The sequence below is a fragment of the Misgurnus anguillicaudatus genome, chromosome 4 (genome assembly GCF_027580225.2).
Source record: "Misgurnus anguillicaudatus chromosome 4, ASM2758022v2, whole genome shotgun sequence".
NCBI classification, from domain to species: Eukaryota; Metazoa; Chordata; class Actinopteri; order Cypriniformes; family Cobitidae; genus Misgurnus; species Misgurnus anguillicaudatus.
This window is the reverse complement of record NC_073340.2, coordinates 29,959,504-29,982,627: the sequence shown is the minus strand read 5'-3', so window position 1 is coordinate 29,982,627 and position 23,124 is coordinate 29,959,504. Positions and strand designations below refer to the sequence as shown.

The window sequence follows — 23,124 nt, the reverse complement described above, 5'->3', positions numbered from 1 at the left end:
CTTAAAATTTGTGCTTTTACCGAAATGACATACTGCTGTTTAAACAGGTGCATGCAAATAGGTAAAAAATCTCCATTGTTCTTCTTCTAATGAAATAAGCGGCAAAAAATATTTAGCATTTTCAATTTAATATGTTTCAACTGAAAGGTGGGCATGTGATTTTGGATTGTGTTAAACCCATATACTGTACATAATATACTATGGACAATATAATATACTGTATATAATACAATGTATGGTACAGCATATTACTACGTCAGCCATAGGGTACAACCGCTGTCAATAAGGGTCTTGAAACCTTTGAAGTAATGTTATGCATTCTTTACACTGAAAAAAAACAACTTGTAAAATATACTTCCTTGTAACAATTGGCACAAACTTTTTTTTTAGAAAAATTAACTGCTTTGTTAAAATACAACTTACTAAAATCAAATAAAATCTACTTAATAATGCATGAAAAACATTTGATAAATAATTAAGTAAATGTTAATTATTTTAATTTTAGAAGTTAGATTTATTTTAATCGTTTATGTACAGTCTATTAATTTATTTGAATATTGAAGCATTGCTGTCCTAAAAATATTAAATAAATCTTATTTACTGTTGTATGGTAGATTGTATTTACTGTTTGTTTACTATTTTCTTTAACATAATTCTATGAACTTTGTTACTCTTAATGTTATAAATGGCATTATAACACAAAATTCATGACTGACTATTAAATAAACACTGATTACCTGAATGGTGACTTCACAGTTTCTTATCAGTTTATATTCTGTGAAAAAGCTTTAAAAAAATCTAAATATTCAGGCGCAAAGGAGTGTGGGTATTCCTTACATGTGCAAATAAATTTAAGTTAATTTTACTTGAATGTTTTAGTTTAATGTGTTTATACGCTTAAGATAAATGAACTCAGAATTTTGACTGTACATGAACTAAGTGTGTATTTATCATAATTTTACTTAGGAAAATCTAGATTTCAATAAATGTTAATATTACTATGTAGAAATATTGAGAGTTAATCTAATATATTTGACTAAAAGTTGATTTTTTAGTATACAATGTGAACGTATTAAGAGAGACAGGGTACACAGAAGTGCTGTAAACCCCACTTTACAGATCTATTTCACTGTGACCTATAAATCCATCTCAACATTTTAAGTAATGCATAGCTGTGAAAGTCTCTTGATAAAATCAGTGAGTAAAAACAGCTGTGTAAGCAGGGGTGTATTCCCTTTTCATTTCTCAAAATTTACATCCATAATTCTAGTGGCATTTCCTGTACAGATGTGCCACACCCCTCCATCAAGACCTCAAGTCCTTCTCACACATGAAATATTAAATGTGCCGTATTTCCCCTTATAAACACAAACATACAGTGACCTTTCTGCATGTAGATTCAGTTCTGATAATGTCAAACGCTTTAAGTTTGATGGTCGGGTGTAGTCCAGCATAGGCAGATCTCTGCGATAACCACAATTTGTTTTGTTTTGTTTTTCTGGGGTTGTGTGAGAGATGATAAAGATATATTTAACACAATAATAGACATTACGCATAAAAATTAATCATTGATGTGGCATGAGTGGTGTCTCTTTGAATTATTGTACTGAAACACTGTTATAAAGAGTAGAAGAAACACAGCTGCGAGAATCTGAGAGAAAAAGGAAGCAGCACTAAAACACTTAAACACATCACATCTGAAACTTTTACACATCTGCTTTGAATACAAAGGATTGTGAGTTATGCATTACTTTGTACGGCATATAATTTATGCTTCTGCAACAATAAGTGAATTATGAATGTGAGATTTAGGACTGTCATCTTTAAAAGTGAATTGATCAGCATAAAATAATGCAACAATGTCAAATTAAAAGAATGCCGTCTCAGGGGATCCATGGCTGAACACATTGAACCCGCTGAACTGTGTTACTGTTAAATCATGTGTCAAATACTGGACACAAATGTACAATAATTCATCAGGGGGTGTAGCTGGCAAAAAGGCATGCAGTCTGATTATGTTACAGACACACAGAAGGACAGACAAACAGAAAAGGAAAAAAAGAAAGAAAGAAAGAAAGAAAGAAAGAAAGAAAGTCTATCAATTTTGAATGTTTGGTTGCTATTGGTTACTCCAATCCATCAGTCGTCTTGAATGTGCTATCTACTGGCTTGAGCTCTGATGACACTATTTCGGGGAATGATAATTGGTTAAGCTCATGTCTATCAATAATGCACATCAGTGCCGTTTGATCCCCCGCGCATGCGCACAGGTGTTAAGAGCTCTGGAGGTGCGCGCATTTTACACCTGTCGGCAGTGCAGACTGTCGAGCTGTGCGTGAGCACTGAGAGTGACGGGCACGATTCCAAAAACAGGTGAGTTCTGATCTCATCCTAATTTAATCTCATAGGCTGTCTAAAATATTTAGAGATTGTTGAGGTTTTCATGCATCATGCGCATTTTGGACATTTTCCAGATCAAACGATGCAACGCAAGTTTTGTAATTTACATTTAAACGTCATTTGTTTAATTTACAGTGATTTAAAAAGGTGGTAATGTTTGCTTATTGCCTCAGTACTTTTCAGGAATATTTACAGAGGTGACACTGAAATAACTTGTATGTAGGCTACGTGAGTAACACGTAATACCGAATGAAAAAAAACACACACAGCCAGTGAAAAATTTGCGTGACTTGACTGAAGTGTTTTTCATGATCGTTAATAATTTCTTTACTATTAACCAAACTGGCCAAACTGACTTTTTTGAAGTTTTAAAATGCATGATGTGAAAAAGGAAAAAGCCCAAATATATATTGAAACTCTTTAAATAATGATTAAAAAAAAAAAACATCTCAAGGTAAGACCTCAAGTAGTTAAGTAATTAAATGACAACCCTACTGAAAAATCCAGCTAAAACCAGCATAAACTGGTAAGCTGGTTTAAGATGGTCTCCCAGCTTGGTTTTAGCTGCATTGCTGGTGTAGCAAGCTGGTCTAGCTGTGTTTTGGAAGACCAGCTGACCCACCAGCTTTGCCAGGCTGGGAGGACCAGCTTAAATCAGCTGCATGCCACCTTAAACCAGCAAAAACCACCAGTTTATGCTGGTCTTAGCTGGATTTTTCAGTAGGAAAATATTATTTATTTAAATTCTAAGCAAATGGAAACATTAAAGATGCTAAAATATAGTTTGGATTAATTTAAAATGTCTTTAGACACAACATATTTCCCAACGCTACATTCGTTTATTCTATAGTTTTTATAATTATTATAAAAAGTGGAAAAATATTCATCAAGAACGATCAAGTCAAGTGATCCTAGACTTCATTACTGTTTAATTTTGTGTACTGTTTACCATTTCCCCCCCACATTTTTACAGGGTATGTTTCCCAAAATCGTAGTTAGCTAACTATGGTCATTGTTTAACTCTATTGGTAACGACAGTGACCAATAGAGTCCAACGATGTTGCTTTTGGGATATGCACATTGAATAGTGGGCGTCTGCTAAAACAATTATCCCACATTAGGGCTTTTCACACCTGAAATTGTTAACCCTGGGTTATTCTAAATCCTGGGTTGACAGAATCCTAGGTTGTCTGTTTGACGTTTTACACTTTTCATTCTTAACCAGAGGTTGAGAGATAATGTGACTTTTTGCACTGAGCATTCCTTAACCCTGGGTTAACACTTGCTTTTGCATATTTGCTGTGTCAACAGTCATGATTGGATAAAAAAGCAATGTCAAACTGACTGAATTAAAATAACGCACAGTCACTTTAAATGACCGCTTGTCTCGCACTTATGTGTCAGTGACAGAACAGGTTGCAACGTAAATCTCTCTTGAATATTTTAAGTCTCCTGGCATGTCATTTTTACTCCAATTTAGGTGTTTGCTGTACACAGATGGTGATATGAGGTATGTGTTCTTCAGTGTCTGACTGGCTGTCTGTTGCTAAGCATCGAGTCACAACATTTTAACCCTGCTTCGTTTCACACTGCATGGGTTTTGCACTGCAATGTGGTGTTAACCCTGCAAAAGCAGTGCTAACCCTGCTTCTAAATTACAAGTGTGAAACGCTCCTTAACCCAGGGTTAAAAGCAGGGTTCAGAATGAAGATAACCCAGGGTTAAGTGCAGTGTTAAAAGCCCTTTTGTTTATTTGATAAGCATTAACCTTCAATTTGTTATTTTATAGTTTGGATATAGCTACAGGGCCGCTCCTAGACATAGGCAAACTAGGTGGTCGCCTAGGGCACCACCTGCCGCAGGGGGTGCCAAAGAACGCATATACATTTTGCTGCTGCTTCTCTGACTTGAATGCATGAAAAAATAGCACTACAGCAAAAATAAAAGATAAACCCACATATCGATGCAAAACGTACACACTGTTGGTTGCTTTGGATAAAAGCGTAATACATTAAACATGCTAACAATTATATAATGTCACAATGAACAAACTGATTATACAGTGTTATTGTAGGCTACATGTTATAATAACTTGCTCTATTTTTATATGGCATCTGTTCAACATTCCCTCAGCTATATATTTAGATATTAAGGCCAGTTTTTTTCCTGTCTGAGAAAGCCACACACATGCAGTCCAGATATGCACTTATGAACTACAGATGATAGTCATAGTACACATTCCAAAGAAAACTCTTATTTTCCCTTCAAAGAGGTGGCCAATTTGATTGACACATGGAGCTAATTGGATCCACCCAGACGGCCACTTACGCTCGGCCCAAAACCAGCCACTTCCTGCCCGCCATTTCCACTACAGCATCCAGTTATAGAAGCCACCAACCAGCCCTGACCTTCAACCAGAACTCAAACATGCCCTGGAAGACTAATTCATACTTTAGGACTGGCAGTGCCATTCCCACTGTATCAGCCCTCCAAAGAGAAAACCTAGACCTGGTGCGGGCCAAGACCATGTTTTACCCGTCCAACAGGACGGCTCTCAGCGCACGGTACATGCCTGATGATTGGTACAAATCCAACCAGAGTAACTACAGGGAATCGGAATCATCCCGGAACAGCGCGGAAAGGCTGCGGAGGGACACTGTACGCTTGATCCAGGATAAAGACCAGCTGACCCGTAGAAGTCAGGAGACCACTAGTAAAAATATTGGAGAAAGACTTAATGACATTAGCTTCTGGAGGTCCGAGCTCAACCATGAGATCGACAACATGGTGACAGAGATAACAGCGCTGACCGATGTTAAAAGGAGATTGGAACGAGCTCTCGCCGAGACAGAGAGCCCACTGCAGGTGTGTATGTGAAGAAGTCTGGGTGATTCTCACGAAATCCAGATTTAGAAGGTGTCCAGCATCAGAATTTTTAAAAAGCCCTTGAAGCCATTTTTTTTTTTGCACATAAAAGATTAAAGTCTGAACTTACTATAACCATTATTTTTAAAAGATTTAAAAATATTTCCTATAGAATTATTTAAATTTTTTAAATTATCATTATTAAAAATTCCCATTACCGCAACATAATATTACATTAAATATATGCATTTACAAACTCATGTTTCGGTAATGAGAATTAAAAAGTTGTCTATGTACTATGACAAACAAAATTTCAACTTTTATCTGGAGAGAAAAAATTGCTTGTCTGGTAGCCATCTTGAGTGTCACAGTCAATTATGTCACTTCCAACAATTTTTTTTGTAAATGTTAGTTCCTTGAGGGCTTAAACAATGATTGAAAATTGTTGCGAAGGATGAGAAAATTGGTTTTGGACACATTTATATTCCTTATTATTGTCTCTACATTTACCAAGAATCACCAAATACCACATGATTCTTTACTGTAAATGTTTATAGTATAACATGCACTAAAGCTTTTTATTTTTTATATGTTTTAGTTATAAATATTTGCATGTCACAGAACCCAAATCCAGTCATGGACACGTTGCGGTAATGAAATTTTTACCCTTATATGTGGAAAAAAACAACAAAATTGGTTTGTATGACTATGATGTCATTTGAAATCATGTGCAAAATAGTACATGAAGAAATGTTTGTAACTGTAAGCTTCTTATTTTGATAGCATTTACTTTTTTATCAAAATGCTTTGTGACACCTCATAAGTCTAATTTCGTGAGAATCACCCGTCTGTGTTCTTGTAAAGTCATGAGTTCGATCCCACACACATACTGATAAAAAATATATACCTTGTAATGCACTGTAAGTCGCTTTGGATAAAAGCATCTGCCAAATGCATTTTTTTTTTGTTGGTAACCTATTTGGGTCAAAGTGATCTAGCTAATAGACTAGTAACTAGAAAAGCACACAGCAGAGTGTCAAGTGACCCATTGTTAGAAACCATTTGGTAATAGACTCTGGTGGGGTGTAACAAATAGGCTCACAGTCACACTGACCACAAAGCACACTAGATACTACCTGGTGACCTCAATGTTTCATCTTTGTCTTTATAAAGTTACACAACTGACTCACAGTAAGCCACTGTTTCCATAGAGAACACTGCAAAACATGGAGACTTGTAATATCTTGGATTAGATTAACACTACCATAACCTTTCAGGAATGAATACAGGATATTTCCATAGTGATATGTCTGCTGCAGTACTGTTGTCGCATTGTTACAGTTCCTCATAAAAAGTCACAATGATGTCATACATCATGCAGAGGTTGCCATAGACAATACAAGCTTTTATGGTTTTATGTTCCATTACATCTAATTTTATCATCATTAACATTTTTGTTGCTTTGCAGCCAGTTTTACATTGTAAAATAAAACGCATTTTAGAAGGTTGTTATCTTTTAAGTACAAGTTTACGTTTGAGAGTATAAAGAAATTGATTCTCTATATATTAGTCCATTATTCATTTCTATTTCTCTTCCCATTTCAGGTGGCTCAGGAATGTTTGTTTCACAGGGAGAAACGGATGTCCATTGACCTGGTTCATGATGGTGTGGAAATAGATTTAATTAAAGTGAGATTATCTTTAATCTAAACACACAACACAGAAAAAATTAAACTGCATGATTTACTCCCCCTTATGTCAACCAAACTTGCATGACTAACTTTCTTATGTGAACTAGTTCTTTAAATGTATATGCATAAAGCCACAGAATAAACATGACTAAGTGAGTCTTGTCTGCAGTAGTCACTTGATAATAATGAGAAAACCCAACAGCATTTTTCTACCATGACTCTGATTTAACTGTTCCCATATTTACATAGCCATGCTAGTTTATATCTATCCTATTGCTCTCTGATAACTTTCTGTTAGTCACAAAGTAAGCAAGATAATGTACAGTCAGCTAGTCATTGGCAGATGATCAAACTTTTTTTTTTTTTTTGCTTTTTTGTGCAGGAGGTGGAGGTTATTAAGTCATGTCAGGAGAGAATGAGACGACATTTAGAGAGAGCCATTGCACAGTTAGCGTGAGTCTCGAAAAAGGCTTTTTCAGAAAAACCTAAAATAACGTACATTGTAAAAAGTGAAAATTTTGATCAACTTTGAAATGTCTTGAATTGGTTACACCTAAAAAAAGTTTTTTTCAACTTACATATTTCACTTAAACATATTAGTTGAAACAACTTAATATTTTAGGTGTTACCAATTGAAGTATTTTTTTAAGTTGATCCAACTTTTACTTTTTGCAATGTACTTAAATACTCATTATTAAAGGCGGGGTGCATAATCTCTGAAAACCAATGTTGATATTTGAAATCACCTAAACAAACACACCCCAATAGAATCCAGACCTTGTTTTAATAGACCCGCCCCACACATACGCAACCCAGGCAATGATGTTGGTTAGTAGACACGCCCCTTACTGCTGATTGGCTGCAAGTGTGTTTTCGTACTCGGCCTGACTCCATTTTTCAAAGTGTTTTTCAAAAATCATGCACCCCTCCTTTAATCTGATGTTACTGGATTTCGTACGTGTTTTACATGTTGGCTAATTTGTATGAATTCGTACAAAGTGAATCGTATAAAAAAATAATAAATAAATAACGAAACCCACACCTAACCCCAAAATCACAGGGGCCATGAGTAAATCATACAAAAATTTACGAATGTTCGAATTTTAATACATACAAATTAGTCATCTCGTAAAATACGTACGAATTGCCATGAGATTGCGTTTTCATACTGTATGGTTTACTTCGTGTTAATCTGGTTTGTTTTGAAAGTCTGAGCAAAATGGCTTGCTTGCAACTGTACTGTACATTGATTCCGATAATCAAGGTTTCTGTCCTGCCGTGTGTTATTTGTACATTTACAGATCAAACCGTGCAGCCCAACATGAGCTGGAGAGAGATTTGAATGATAAAGTCACGGCACAGAGAATCGATGACAGGTGTCATTATCTCAGAAACACTTCTGATGGAATCAGTTACTACAGAGGAATCGATCGCCTGGACCCCTCGTGAGTTTAATACACTGTTGTTGTGTTTCCAAGACTTAATATACATGTAGGGTGTGGCTCTTCCTACCCAAACATAATAGTAATTGTCTTTGGTTAACTGAGTCGACATGTAGTTTGGATATTTCATTACTTGCTTTGAAAGTTAAAGATAATTTTAAAGTTAAATGCTTTGGTTTTGTGATAATGAAATGCTACATCAATGTGCAGTGTAAAGTGCAAATATTATACTTTGTATACATTAGTCAATGGGAGGTGTAAAATTTACATAAAGCAGAAAGACCTAGCATGTCTAAAACTGAGATTACCTACGAAACCAAGTTTGAATGTAGCCTTTCTGTTAAGCGCTTTATACAATTTCATACCCAAATATTGTCTTTATAAGATCTATCCTACTGAAAAATCCAGCTAAAACCAGCATAAGCTGGTAGCTGGTTTTAGCTGGTTTAAGGTGGTTAACGCTGGTCTTCCCAGCCTGACAAAGCTGGTCATGCTGGTGGGCCAGCTGGTATTCCAGCATGCAGCTAGACCAGCTTAAAATGTGACCAAAACACAGCTAGACCAGCTTGCTACACCAGCAAAACCAGCTTCCTACACCAGCAAAACCAGCTAAAACCAAGCTGGGGACCAGCTAAAACCAGCTCACCAGCTTATGCTGGTCTTAGCTGGGTTTTTCAGTAGGGTATAAATGCTATAATTTAATCAAAACGCTATCGTATTTCTTTCACTTACAGTGTAAGTCTTCCAGACACCTGGTCAAAGTTCACTGATGACAACGTCCTTCATTCTCAGAGTGAACGAGCCGCATCCCACAAACTTCGTGATGAGATTGAGATTCTGCTTAATACCACATCAAACGAAATGTGGAACCAGTTTAACACAGTAAATGTGTCGTTTACCAACCGCATCTCTGAGACAGCGGATGCCAAGAACAATTTGCAGACACACCTGGCCAGGGTAAATACAGGATCCTAAACACATTATCTCCCGGTTTCACAGACTAGTCCTAAACTAAAACACACGTATGAGGTGTCCAACTAAAAATAACTTGCACGTCTTGGCTTTAGCTAAGCCTTGTCTGTGACACCAGGCCAAAATGTATTTACTTTATATTCTTCATTCAGTCACATTTTAATCCCTGAAATGCCAAAACCAGCCAAAAAGTCAAATTACATAAACAATGTCTCGTCTATCACCTTATCTTAAACCATCATGCACTATGCTAAATATTAGTAGGATTTTTAGACTTTTCAGTTTATCTGAAATATGTGACCCTGGACCACAAAATGTCAATTTTTGGAAATTGAGATTTATACATCATCTGAAAGATAAATGAATATGTTTTTTGTTAGGATAAAACAATATTTGGCAGAGATACAATTATTTTAAAATCTGGAATCTTAGGGTGCAAAAAATCCAAATATTGAGAAAATGTGCTTTAAAGTCCACGTGAAGTCCTTAGCAACTGCATTCACTCAAAAATTTTTTGGTATACTTACGGTAGGAAATTTACAAATTATCTTCATGAAACATGATCTTTACATAAAATCATAATGATTCTTGGCATAAAAAATGATAATCTTGACCCATACAATGTATTTTTGGCTTTTGCTACAAATTTACCCATGCTACTTATAACTAGTTTTGTGGCCCAACGTCGCAGATGAATCATCACTTTGCCAGTTTCATAATAAATCTGCATTCAAATGTGCCGTCAATCATCATTACATAGGCCTACGTAATATATAAGCTGCAAACTGACAAATTTCTTTTTGGCAACCCCCTTCCTCCCCTTCTCCTCCTTATTAATTACATATCTCCCCTACGCAGCTTTTAAAAGGGTTCTTTTAAACTCCGAGCTCGAGCCGCATCTTGGGCTCGAGTTCCCTCCTCGGACAGCAAGCCATTGTCGTTTTACCATTTGTTCATTTAAGCTTGAATGGACAGCCGAACTTGTGAATTATTGTAAAAACCGAGGAGGCATTTTGAGTTCTGTCAAATGTGTGTGGCTCGTCATGTCAAAATATTAGTTTGGTGCGTCACGGGAACCTATGTGCATCACGTGTCATGTCAAAATACAAGACATGCACAGAGGTTCATATGACGCATGGAACACATATTTTGACATGACAATCCACACACATGGCAATGTTTTGACAAGTTTTGCATCCATGCCTCCTTGGAAAAGAAGTCACAAGCCGCCACTGTACAGTATTTTGATTTTACACTACAAGTTGTTGGTTGGGTAACATATGGCTAAACCCAATCGTTGGTTTATATTAACACTAAAAATGTCTATATTTGACCCAGCAACAACCCATTTCTTTTTTTATAACCTGATCTCACGAATTTCCGTGCTATAGTAACCGAATATTTTGCTCATTTATCCGTGTCATTGTCACGGATCTCCGCATTTTTCCTTGGCCGTACCACGGACTTTCTTTTCCGTGTCATTGTCACGGATTGGTTACTTAACTGCTTTTTTCTATTTATAAACCATTGTTGCTTCGGTTTAGGGTTTAGATATGTAACCAAACCGTTTGTGAGCCCCCTTCACTTTCATAATAGGATAAAATAATATTATGGAAGTAAATGGGGCTCACAAACGGCTTGCTTACAAACCACCCTCAAAATATCAATTTTCATTTTTTGGGTGAACTATGCTTTAAGTATACTTCTCGTCTTGCATAAAGATGTAGTCAGTAAAACATCTGGACACTGCAGTATATTGTTGAAAACTTAATGAAGTGCATAAAGAGGCTCTCTCTGTCCAGAAGGTTTAGGTCATTGACAGCTGTTATCAGAAGCACAAGGTAACCATTAAAGAACCATCATTGTGCATCATAAGATAACATCTAAATGTGTGGGGGTCTTTGAGAGGGGGTGCATGGTATTGCATTAAACTAAAACGGTTTTGAAATAATCATATTATTTTATAATTCTAAAAATAAGATTGTCTTTTTGTTTAAGGTCCCAAATGGATCACATCTATACTGTTTAAATTTGAGATTGGAGTTAAACAGTCAGGCTCTATTGAAATATTCAAACAACTCTTGTCTTGTTTTCAATTTAAGACTCTTCAGGAAATCTTCCAGACTGAAATGCTAATTGAAGCTTTGAAAAAGGCAATGAGAGACAAAGAGAACCCACTTAAAGTGGCCCAGACACGTCTGGAAGAAAGATCTCGCAGACCCAACGTAGAACTGTGCAGGGATAACCCTCATCACAGGTACAGTCCTCGAGAAAAAAAAAGGAATCGAATAGCATCAGTTGTGTTATTTCATGTTGTTCCTGCCTCTTGTTTTCTCTCAGGTTGATATCTGAAGTGAGGGAGATTGAAGACACCATTCAGAAGTTAAGAGAAAGATTGATGGAGGCCGAAAACACTCTTCAGAACCTGGTGAAGACGAAGGTCAACCTGGAGCACGATTTATCGGTGAAGGCCAACTCTCTGTTCCTGGATCAAGAGAAGTGCATGAGTATGCGAAAGTGCTTTCCCAGCACCCCTCGCTTGGTCGGATATACCTAGAATCTTAAGGACCTCATCTTGAATTTGCTTAACCGTGTCAAGTTTGGCTTTCCAAATGTAAACCTTTAAGATAAACCACAAGAATTGTGTAACAGCTGTAACAGTTTTTCACACTTATAAAGGTGCTACAAAAGGTTCTTCACCGAAATGTCATAGAAGAACCATTTGGGGTTCCCCAAAGAACCTTTCAAAGTTTCTTTAACCTCCTAAGACCAGAGCTTTGGTTAGTCTTTTTTTCCAGATTTCATCCAGCTATTTTGGGGTTAGGAAGAACCAATAAATATAATTTAAAAAATTCTTTAAACGTGAAGCAGTGTAATTGTCCACGTTTGTGTACAACAGGTTCCAGTTACACAGAACATGGTGCAAACAACAAAAGATGTGTTGTCTCCATATAAGGACATCCAGGTCTTAGGAGGTTAAATAACCTTTTTTCTTACATTTTATAGTCTTAGGAACTGTTTTTCGCTAAGTAGAAAAGACCTTTCATCCCCTCATTATTGTTTTTAGTGACATCTGTCTGTTAGAAGAAGCACACAGTAATGATTGCAATTCTATTTTTACCTCACCAAGAATTTGATATTAGGTAATAGCACGTGTAAATGTGATAATGAATTCATTTATCTATAAATTATGTGGAACTTCAGAATGAATGTCATAAAATTTTTAAAACGAAAAAATGAGATGATCCTTGTTAGGCAAACTGAAGTAACCTTAAGCTCGGAGTATAGTCTGTTTTTTATGTGTACCCTAAACAAACACGCAACAATCGAATGCAATGCATAGCAAAGCATAGTTTATTTGACCCATACGTGTACACAGACGTTCAACACATGCATATTGCGACAAAATGCAATGCATCTCCTGGGCTCCATACAACATTTTCCGGTACGTGCATGCACGCCATGTACAAAGTACGAGCAGTTACAAAAATCCAGTGGTGCGCATACAGTGCACGCGTACTATTTTGATGACGAAATCAGCGTCACACACACTGTACATGGGTGATTCTCACGAAAACTTGGTTTTAAAAATGTCAAGCATGAAAATGTAAAAATTGCTTAAATTTACTTTTTTTCCCATCAGACATTGAAAAACAAAGTCTGGAGTAAAAGGGAACATTAATTAAAAAACTTTTACTTATCATTTAACACTTTTTGTAACATAATTTAAAAAATCAGTCCTAAAAAATCTCATTACCGCAACAGTCAGAAAACATCAACACTGACATATTTTTAAAATGACATGACAAACCTGAAAGAACATAATTTGGAGATTCTGCACATGCATTAAAAATCAAAGTATTATGCTTCTATTAATTAAATTAACATTTAATAAGCATCTGTTGCGGTAATGATAATCAAAATGTCGTGTAAGCATTCTGACAAGACAATATTTCAACTTAACTGTAAAAAATGATCTTACCTGGTAGCCATCTTGAAGTAACTGGTCCATGTGCTTGGTCACTCAAAATCAAAATTTATTAAAATTCTGTATGTGTGCTTAAACTGTTCTCAAAAAGTGTTGTGGAGGATGAGAACATCAGGCATGGACATATCATTTTCCTAATTTTTCTTCATTATTATTATACATGAATATTCAGTAAATATTTTTTCTGTCATCTAAAGTAGTCTAGCAAAACAGCCATTTATTTTTTTTCTTAATATTTTTGTGTTAATTTGATTAAATTACAACATAACGCATGTTCAAACACAGCCGGACACATTGTGGTAATGAGAATTTCAGCAGAAAATGAGATAAAATTACAATTATAAATTCTTATGTTGAAATCACACATTGTGCAAGGTAGAACACAGTATTGTATTAATTCTGATGCTTTATAATGTTACTATATTACACATTTTAAAGCTAAAATCATTAGTGCCGTGGTGCCGTGGTGTTTCAATGGTTTCGTGAGAATCACCCACATGTTCCCTTGCGCATGTGTATAAACTGAACTATACTTCTAGCGTTAGGGCTCACTCACATTTGGCACAGTTGCTTTGAACCCAAGTGCACTTGTTCCCACCCCCCCCCCCCAGGTTAGCATCACACTTTTCAATCTAAGCCTGATAAACAAATCATTTCATAGGATGCAATTGTTTTGAAAAAAACAGGAAGTTCCCCTAAGCCTACCTCTGCAAGCGGGCCAAGGCGTGATTAACCAAACCGCTCCAAGGCATAGTACAGCAAACGAACCAGGCTTTCGGGATCAGTTTAAACATCTTAACTCCTTCACACAGCTATTCAACGTAAGACTGTAAACCGGTTTGATCATTTACTCCAGGGTGTGACATGATTCTGACAGTTTGCAGAGACAGTGGACACAACACCTTGCTTTTATTTGTTTAGTTCGATGGCCACTTCAGGCTGATCTTCACTCTCCACTAACCTCGAGTCTTCTAAAGAACAGTGATCTGCGCTTCTTACGTTCTTCTGGAATACAAACATGCTCTTTAAAAACAGATGGAAAAGGCAAGCAGACTCCCGCTTAAGTATACAGACAGCATCTGGGTTTGTTGATTCAGAGGGGATTGTGCTTGCTTTTACAAACAACACGCTGGTGTGCTCAAACTTGCACTACAAAGTCACCCATCAAACTACTAAGACTGAATGACTGTCTGCTCCATAGCTTACAGTATACAGTATGTTTTGTTAGATGCACTTGAGATAAAGTTGTTGCAAAAATCTGGTATCTTGGCAGGCACAAAAGGCATGTGAGATTTTTTTTTTAGGAGAAAATTACACAAGTAGGAGACTCCAGAGAGATTTAATGTAATTTATATTTTTTGAACATCAATGAAATGGAAAATTTTATAACCTCAGTGGTTACCTTATCAGAAACCCATTGAAGCGTTAATCTGCACTGATTTTCAATTTTGTAACATGAACAATGGTGGTTAACCAATAACTCATACTTTCCTTAATGCAGGTTCTGGGTTGCATATAAGTCATGTACAGTAGTAGCACTTGGCTCACCCTTTGTTGAACTTGAACCCTTAACGTTTACATTGCTATTTAACTACTACACCAAACTAAACCACCACAAATCAGTAAACTCTGAAGTATCCGGTTTTCTCTTTCAAGTTGTTGTATTTCTCCGTCTTATCTTGAGTACACAGTGAGCTTCAGAGTCTCAAGAGTTTGGTGCAGTAAACAGACAGGAGGAGGATTGATTTCAACATGTCTGAGTATATCATTTGAGATCTCCATTCCAGTGCCCGGCCTCATTACCACCTCTGCCCAACCCTGACCTTGAAAATATTGCAAGAATGTCTTGCTTAATACAAACTATGACTCTGTTTGACCAGATGTTAAAAGAGAAACTTTATTAACCTCATAATGTACATGATTCACTGCGGAAGGGATAGGCTATTGTCCCGTGGTTAATATTATTTGCATTTTGGGATTTATAGAACCTTTATTCTGAATTATGACAGCTCATAAAAATTGTTGGCCAATTTTCTCTGTCAACTTGGAACCATTAAACATCTTTTTTTTTCACATCTGAAGTGTGGTTCTCATGGTTTCCAGTAAAGAAAACATACAGATAAACCTCAGAGTGGGTCGGTCAGCCCATGAGAGTCATATTGTGGCCTGCTGTGCTTGAAATTTAAGTTGGATTCCACGGTTGTGTTCTCATTGAGTTTTACACATAGGTCAATACATTAGAGCATGCCAACAGTGCTAAAAATTACATGTATGTAACAGTTAAAGTTGCTGTGTGGTCCAGATACATCTGAGACAACACTAAAACTGGGCAATCCTTCACTTTACACAAAGTTTACAAGCTTAATACAGGCCCATTTTATGCAAAATCCACTTTTACAAGGCGTTTGGACATATATGTGTGTTTGCAATGTGTAAAAACAACAATCCTACAATGAAAAATCCACCCACTCCTCTTTTTAAATCTCCATTAAACCAAAGCAGTCTTATTAGACATGCTGTTTTGATTCTTTTGTTAATGTGACATCACACAAACAAACCTCCGCCCACATCCACTGACTGAACGGTTAACTTTGCCCAAAAGCTTATCTAAATGTACTTGTTGGCTCCAGGAGGCGCAATGATATTACGCAGCAGCTGAAAATAGTCCCCTAGTAACTTTCAAAGGCAGGGGACTATTTTCGGGATTATTGATTATTGATTATTACGTCAGAATAAGAGTATAGTCCTAGCCATATCTGCCTAGAAAATCACAACTTTTAATTGTCTGACCGTCTTAGTACACGGTGTAACTACAGAAGAGTCAAGTTTTAAATAGGAAAAATATCGAAACTCTTTGTTTATTTTTAGCGCAATGCTAATGGTCTAATCAGATTCAATGGATTGTGCTAAGCTATGCTAAACGTGCTAGCACCATACTCAGAGATCAGTTGAATGGATTCCCAAACGGTAAAAATCTAATCTATAACTCTAGGTGAGCTGAAAGTGAGCATATTTTCAAAAAAGTGGAGTGTCTCTTTAAGTTATTTTAGTGCACTGAAAACCTTGAAAAAGTGACACATTAAAGACAAAATTCACAGTTTGCACCCCCCAGCATTTCTGTCCTCCCTTCTATCCATTCCAGGAACAGTCCAGAGCCCACTCGATGCAAAACAGCCTCCGCCATTGTGCATTTCACATTACAGAGTTCTTAAATCTCTCACCATTACATAATTAGAGTTACTGACAGCAAAGCGTCTCTGGTACGTACCCTACCCCCCTCTCACTCTTCACATATATGTTGGACTGTATACATGAAACGTAAACTTCAGCCGGGGACGTGCATGCTTTCCCCGGCTAAACATATGATTGAGACACAAAAATAGCTGGCCTTAGCCCTTCACTCTTAACCCATGTCCTCAGAGAATGTACTCCAGAGTCTTCACTACAGTCCTCGCATAACCAAGCTTTATTTTTAACCATCAACCAGCCAGCCAACTCTTTATCAGTAGCATCTCACGTCATCCTCCAAAAACAAAAAGGATTCTGGTGTACAGCTTCCTACCGCAAACAAATGTTTTAAATCAATACAGATATACAGTGCATACATTCTAAAAATAGCAGAGTTGTTTTCAACCTAGCATTGGGTCAAAAATGGTCCCAACCCGTTTGGTTGTAATTTAACCTATTCTAGGTTGTTTTAACCCAAAATCCTGGGTTTTTTTCACCCATTGTTGGTCAAATCTAAACATTTTCTGTGTTATTTTAATCCAAAGGTTGGGTTTGTCTCTTTTTGAGTGTAGTGATGAAAATGTACTTTTTATTTTTAGACAAAGGATTTGTCTCCAGGTCATTTGGTCAATCTGCTTACATACTAATATTGGACATGTACTATAGTAACTGAGCTACAGTACAGTTCATACTGTTTATTGTATTCACAACAAATGCCATGGGTTTAATTCCAGGGAACACTGATCAAATGTACCTGGAATGCACTGTACAGTAAGGACCAATCTCATTTCTCTGTCTTACCCCTTCCCCTTTGTCTTCGTCTTCCCCTTGCCCCTCGAAACCGAGTAAAGGGGAAAGGGGTAAGACAGATCGTTCGTCTAAAAAATGAGACAGCACTCGATTACCGTTTGCGTCACTTTCCCTTGCCGCTAACCGGCTCCTACTTAAACAGACAAGCGTTGACAAACAAAGAAGATGCGGTTGTCTCAGTTTGTGGTATCGATTGCCGGAGCGGAGCTCAACAAATAGCGCATAACTTAGCTGCTAGCTAGCGCCTTAACTAGCGATTCAAAACAAAAACATTACAATTAAAACTGCTTGAACATTTTATTAAAAGTATCATAAAACATGTGTGGGATAATATAATCTTAATTAAACTGCAGAAAATAACGTTACTTTCATTTTTGCAACTACTTGACAGTTCGACGTTCATCAATAAAACGTCTTGATGCCGGCTCTCCTGAGATGTTCCTACGTTAACGTTTACCCCTCTCTTTCAAGTGTGGTCCTTATCACACTTCGTTTCAAGGGCCATGTATCCCTACACCTTGGCCCTAGCCCTTGATCAAACTGAGAATTGAGACACCACTTCGCCTCACATGAACGCGCAAAACCGAGGTGAAGGGGTAAGGGGAAGGGTTAAGACAGAGAAATGAGACGCACCCTAAGTCCTTTCGGATAAAAGCATCTGCCAAATGTAAGTGTGAATGAATAGTAGAGTGGTATCATGTAAATACCATGGCACATTAATATGAACATAATTCAGCACTATAATATGAATCAAATAACCATGGTATTAGCCTACCACCTAAACTTCAAACAAAATGATTTTTGAAAACACTAAATAAACTCAAATTTATACCATTAACTGTACCGTGGCGCAAAAAGTATGCAATTTAAAGTATCTGTAAGGGCATATCTGAGGCAGTCATTCAAAACAAATAAATGGGATTTTTTTGTAATTATCATATTTATCAATTTATCTTGCTATCATAGTGACTCACTGGTGCCAGTGTTTGACAATACTATAAATTTCATGTGGATTCAGAGAAACAGAGCGAGAGCAAGAGAGAGAGAGAGAGAGAGAGAGAGAGAGAGAGAGAGAGAGAGAGAGAGAGAAAGAGAGAGAGAGAGAGAGAGAGAGAGAGAGAGAGAGAGAGACTTTTGACTTTTAAAACCCTTTTAATTCACTCCATTACCTAAAACATCACAGAATCATTATACAGACCACAAACAAAAATAAAAAAATAAATACCAAAAAACCAAAGAAACCCGCACAAGATTAATTGCTAATTTTACCAATTAAAAAACAAATTCCCAGATTCAGTAATTGTCACTAAGGCATCTCTCACACCCCACCTCATTGTAAAAAAAAGTACATTATCAGTTTGTTTGTAGTATGCAAATTCAATGGCAATCCTAGATTCAACCAGTGATTTGAAAAGACACAACAAATCAACATCTTGACCAACATTTTTACATTGATGTGTTTTCAGGATTGCTAGCTTGGCTTGGCCAATTAAAAAATTGGCAAGCACACACTGTTCGCGCCATGACTGTTTGTACTTACAACCAAAAATAAAAAGGGTATTTGTAAAACAAAAACCCAATGTCATAATTAGTTTTTCCAAAAGTTCAAAAAGTGGAAACAGCCTTGAACACTCACAAAATAAGTGGAATACAGTATCAGAAGCCTTACAGAACAGACATTCAGGTAAAACCCCTTCATTGAATTTAGAAACAAAGTTGTTTGTAGCCAACACTCCGTGAAGTATTCTCCACTCTAAATCTCCACATCTTTTTGGAATAGGAGGCTTATACAACAACCTCCATGAGGGATTTACTTCTCTGGGCACTGAGAGATACGTCCTCCATTTGGTATCTATTCTGTCCTTTAACTGTATAGAGTGTACTGATTTAACACAACAATGATAAAACATTTTCTTCTCCATACTTTGAAAATCCAAAAAATCAAACCCCTTTAGCAAAAGAACCACTGTGTCCTCTTCAATTTCCAGATTCTTTGGAACAACTTTTAAAGCTGGAAAAGTCTTTACAAACAAGCCATTATTTAAAGCAGAAACTACAAATAATGTGAATTCTGGGGGAAAACAAGTCTTAAAACTCTTAACTACCCCTTCCACTATTCTTACAGACCTTAACCCAATCTTATCAGCAAGTGACTGAGCGGTTTGCCACTGGCCTCTTAACACATCAAGTAGATCTATCACTCTAGTTATTCCAGCATTTGAAAACTTTTTAATTACAGAATCTGATACTGGAGGCTGTAGCTTAAAAAGAGGATTAAAAAACAAAGGTTCTGCACCTCCATAATTTTCATCGCTCACTCTTGAAAATTTCAACAAACTCCATGATTGAAAAATGGATTCATAGAAATTAAAAAGAGAACAATTCATGTTTTTAACATAAGGCTTCTCAATTAGAAAGAGCTCTTTGTCAAGGTCTGTTCCTCCAAGCTCTTTAAGAATACACAAACAATAATCAATCCATGGCATACCAGAACAGTACAACAATTTTTGCAATGTTTGTAGTCTCATTGCTGTAATTTTAGATTGAACATGTATTAGGCCTTGACCTCCCTCTGCAACAGGAAGATAAAGCACTCCAGGAGGAAGCCAGTGATGGCCATTCCAAAAAAAATCAACAAATGCCTTCTGAACCTTTAAAAGCAATTCTTTGGGGGGATCTAACACTGTGACCTTATGCCACAGCATTGAAGCGGCCAGATTATTAATTACCAGGCATCTCCCTCTATATGAAAGCTGTGGGAGAATCCACTTCCACTTTTGAATTTTGCCAATAACCCGGTCAGCCACTCCTTCCCAGTTCTTCTCCATATACTGCTCAGTTCCCAAATAAATACCTAAAACTTTTAAACCATCCTGTGCCCATTTACAATGATTTGGCAAATTAGGAGGTCCTGAAGTATGCCAATCCCCCATCAACAAAGAAGCACATTTTTCCCAATTTAAGCGTGCAGAGGTAGCTTTCTGAAAAATATTCAAACATGAACTAATATTATCAATGTCATTTGAATTTCTAATTATCAAAGTTACATCGTCTGCATATGCTAAAAGTTTTACATTGGGGACTTTTGGACATCCAGGAACACCAATACCACATAATTTGGTTCTCAACAAATTTAAAAAAGGCTCAATAGAAATAGCATAGAGTAACCCCGATAGAGGACACCCTTGTCGTATTCCTCTTGTCGCTGAAAAGGGTCTTGTTAATGTTCCATTTACTCTTAACATGCTGTAGATATCACTGTACATGAGCTTAATAAAAGACACAAAACGATGACCAAAGCCAAAAGCCTCAAGAGTCTTAAAAAGATAAGAGTGATCCACTCTATCAAAAGCTTTCTCTTGGTCCAAGGAGAGAAGGCCAATGTCCAAGTTATGTCTTTTTGCCACTGAAATAATATCTCTAACCAAAAACAGAGTATCAAAAATAGTCCGATTTGGAATGCAATAGGACTGGTCATTGTGAATGACAGTTTCTATACATGTCTTCAATCTGTTTGTTAAGGCCGTTGAAAAGATTTTTAAATCAACGCACAACAAGGAGACGGGGCGCCAGTTTTTTAAGCAACCAAGGTCTCCTTTTTTGGGGATTAAGGTTAAAACCGCTCGCCGACAACTCAACGGAAGTGTCTCTCTTTCAATGCTTTCTACCAAAACATCAAACATGTCTTGGGAAATCAAGTTCCAAAAAGCCTTATAAAACTCGGATGAAAGTCTGTCCAAACCAGGTGCCTTTACAGGATTCAACTCCTGGACAGCTCTCGAAAGTTCAGCCATTGTCAAAGGGCTCTCAAGATCCATCTTGTCCTTGTTTGATAATTGGGGCAAATCGCTCAGAAGAACATCAGTTTCTACTTCACCGCATGGCTCTGAGCGATATAAATCTTCATAAAAAGAAATAGCAAAGGCATTAATTTCTGTCTGATTTGTTAGTGTTCTCCATCTGGAAGCTTCAGTTGATGAAGATGCTTATTCGCCCTTGGCTTTTTTTCAAGTCCAAAGAAAAAAGCAGTAGGAGAGTCCATATTATTTAAGCGGATAAACTTTGCTCTTAAAAGGGCTGTTTTTCCTTGTTCCTCCGCTAAACTGCGTAAAAGAAATTTCTTTCGTTCAAAAGAGTCAGTAGAAATGGATCCTATGGCAGTGCTTTCTCCAAGGATTTCTTGTTCAAGAGCTTTCATTTTCTCCACTAGGACACCCCGCGAACGTGCAGTAAACTGCTGACAGAAGATTTTAATCTGCACCTTGCCCACATCCCACCATTGACTTAAAGATGGGAAATTTACTCTCTCCTCTCTCCAAGAATCCCAAAACAGGTGAAAAGAGTGAACAAAGCAGTGATCCTGAAGTAACCTATTCTCAAAGTGCCAAAGTGAATTATAAGATTTAGTGGTCTCGACAGAAATAGCCATACAAATATAATGGTGGTCTGAGAGAAAAGTAGGCGAAATAGAATTCTTAAAGAACCTTCCCCTATGGCTTAATTCAGTATAAAAACGGTCAAGTCTAGCTCCAGACATTATACCCGAGTTTGCTTTCATCCAAGTATACTGTCTAAGCCCAGGGAAAGCATCCCTCCACAAATCAACAAAATTAAAATAATCAATTACACTTTTCAGACTCCTGGCCGAAGCAGGATGTGGTTCATTATGATTCCGATCCAACTGCTGATTTAAAGTGCAATTAAAATCACCCCCCAGTATAACAATGTTATCCTGAGGACAGTGTGATAACGCATCTGATAGTTTTTTAAAAAAAGCAATACGCTCCCTCCCATCATTTGGAGCATACACATTAAATAAAGAAAAAACCTTATCGCCTAAAGTAACATCTACTTGTAACATTCTTCCTGGTATTATCTCATTGCTCTTTAATATACCACCAACCTGGGGTGAAAACAAAAAAGCCACCCCCGCACTAACATTTGTGCCATGACTCAGAAGAACATCACCCTTCCAGTCACTAAACCACTGTGATTGATTCTGCAAATCTGTGTGCGTTTCCTGAAGTAAAATCACATCAGTCTTTTTTAAGATTAAATAATTAAAAAGATCATTCCTCTTTGCTATATTACGACATCCATTAATGTTTAGGGACCCAATATTAAAAAAAGTCATAAGAAAAATGATAAAGGGGTATAAGCCAACCCACCACATCTGCCTATTACCACTTTTCATCAGGTCAATGTTTTTTCGGGCGCGAATTTAGACTTTTTCTAACCGTGCTAACAAGTTTTTTAAGCCTGTAGCGTTTTGGTTGATCTAGTTCGTCCAAGGTTGCCTTTCGCATAGCAACAGCACAAAAAGTTCCAAGTCAGGAAAATATTTTTCCAATTTAGGTTTTCTCTGATTTTTTGTAGCGTCTAGGAACTTGTTCAGCTCTTGAACTGTGTAACCAGGAGGTTTTAAAAGGGGAGTAAGATAATTCCCCACAAAATTTCCTTGTGAATTTACATCATGTTCATCTACAATATCTAGACATTCACTTTCAGAGTCATCTTCAGATAAATCATCAGTTCTCTGTGACAGATCCATATCACCCTGTAGGCTATTGCCTTGAACAGGCAAGTATTCGAGCTCACTTTGCTTTTCTGGGTAATTTTCATCACTTACACTAACTACCCCTGCAGCAATGAGATCCTCATTAACTTGAGCATCATCATCCTCATTAACTTGACCATCATCATCCTCATTAACTTGAGCATCATCATC

The 23,124-nt window shown here is 36.9% G+C and overlaps 1 protein-coding gene across 1 annotated transcript; it reads left to right on the top strand.

The window, feature by feature from the left end:
• The first annotated feature begins 2,089 nt into the window (after positions 1-2,089).
• Positions 2,090-12,925, top strand: tekt3 (tektin 3). Its single transcript, XM_055176567.2, has 8 exons — positions 2,090-2,373; positions 4,671-5,265; positions 6,871-6,954; positions 7,339-7,409; positions 8,258-8,401; positions 9,133-9,355; positions 11,473-11,627; positions 11,711-12,925. The coding sequence occupies exons 2-8, from the start codon at positions 4,693-4,695 to the stop codon at positions 11,925-11,927; spliced, it is 1,467 nt and encodes a 488-aa protein (XP_055032542.2). The 5' UTR covers positions 2,090-2,373; positions 4,671-4,692; the 3' UTR covers positions 11,928-12,925.
• Positions 12,926-23,124: the final 10,199 nt, after the last annotated feature.

Bases quoted from the DNA above. Each gene is read 5' to 3' on its own strand.
- tekt3 (XM_055176567.2), top strand. From the start codon at position 4,693: ATGGAGCTAATTGGATCCACCCAGACGGCCACTTACGCTCGGCCCAAA. The intron at 6,955-7,338 runs GTGAGATTATCT...TTTTTTGTGCAG, and splicing joins TGGAAATAGATTTAATTAAA to GAGGTGGAGGTTATTAAGTC. The intron at 7,410-8,257 runs GTGAGTCTCGAA...GTACATTTACAG, and splicing joins AGAGCCATTGCACAGTTAGC to ATCAAACCGTGCAGCCCAAC.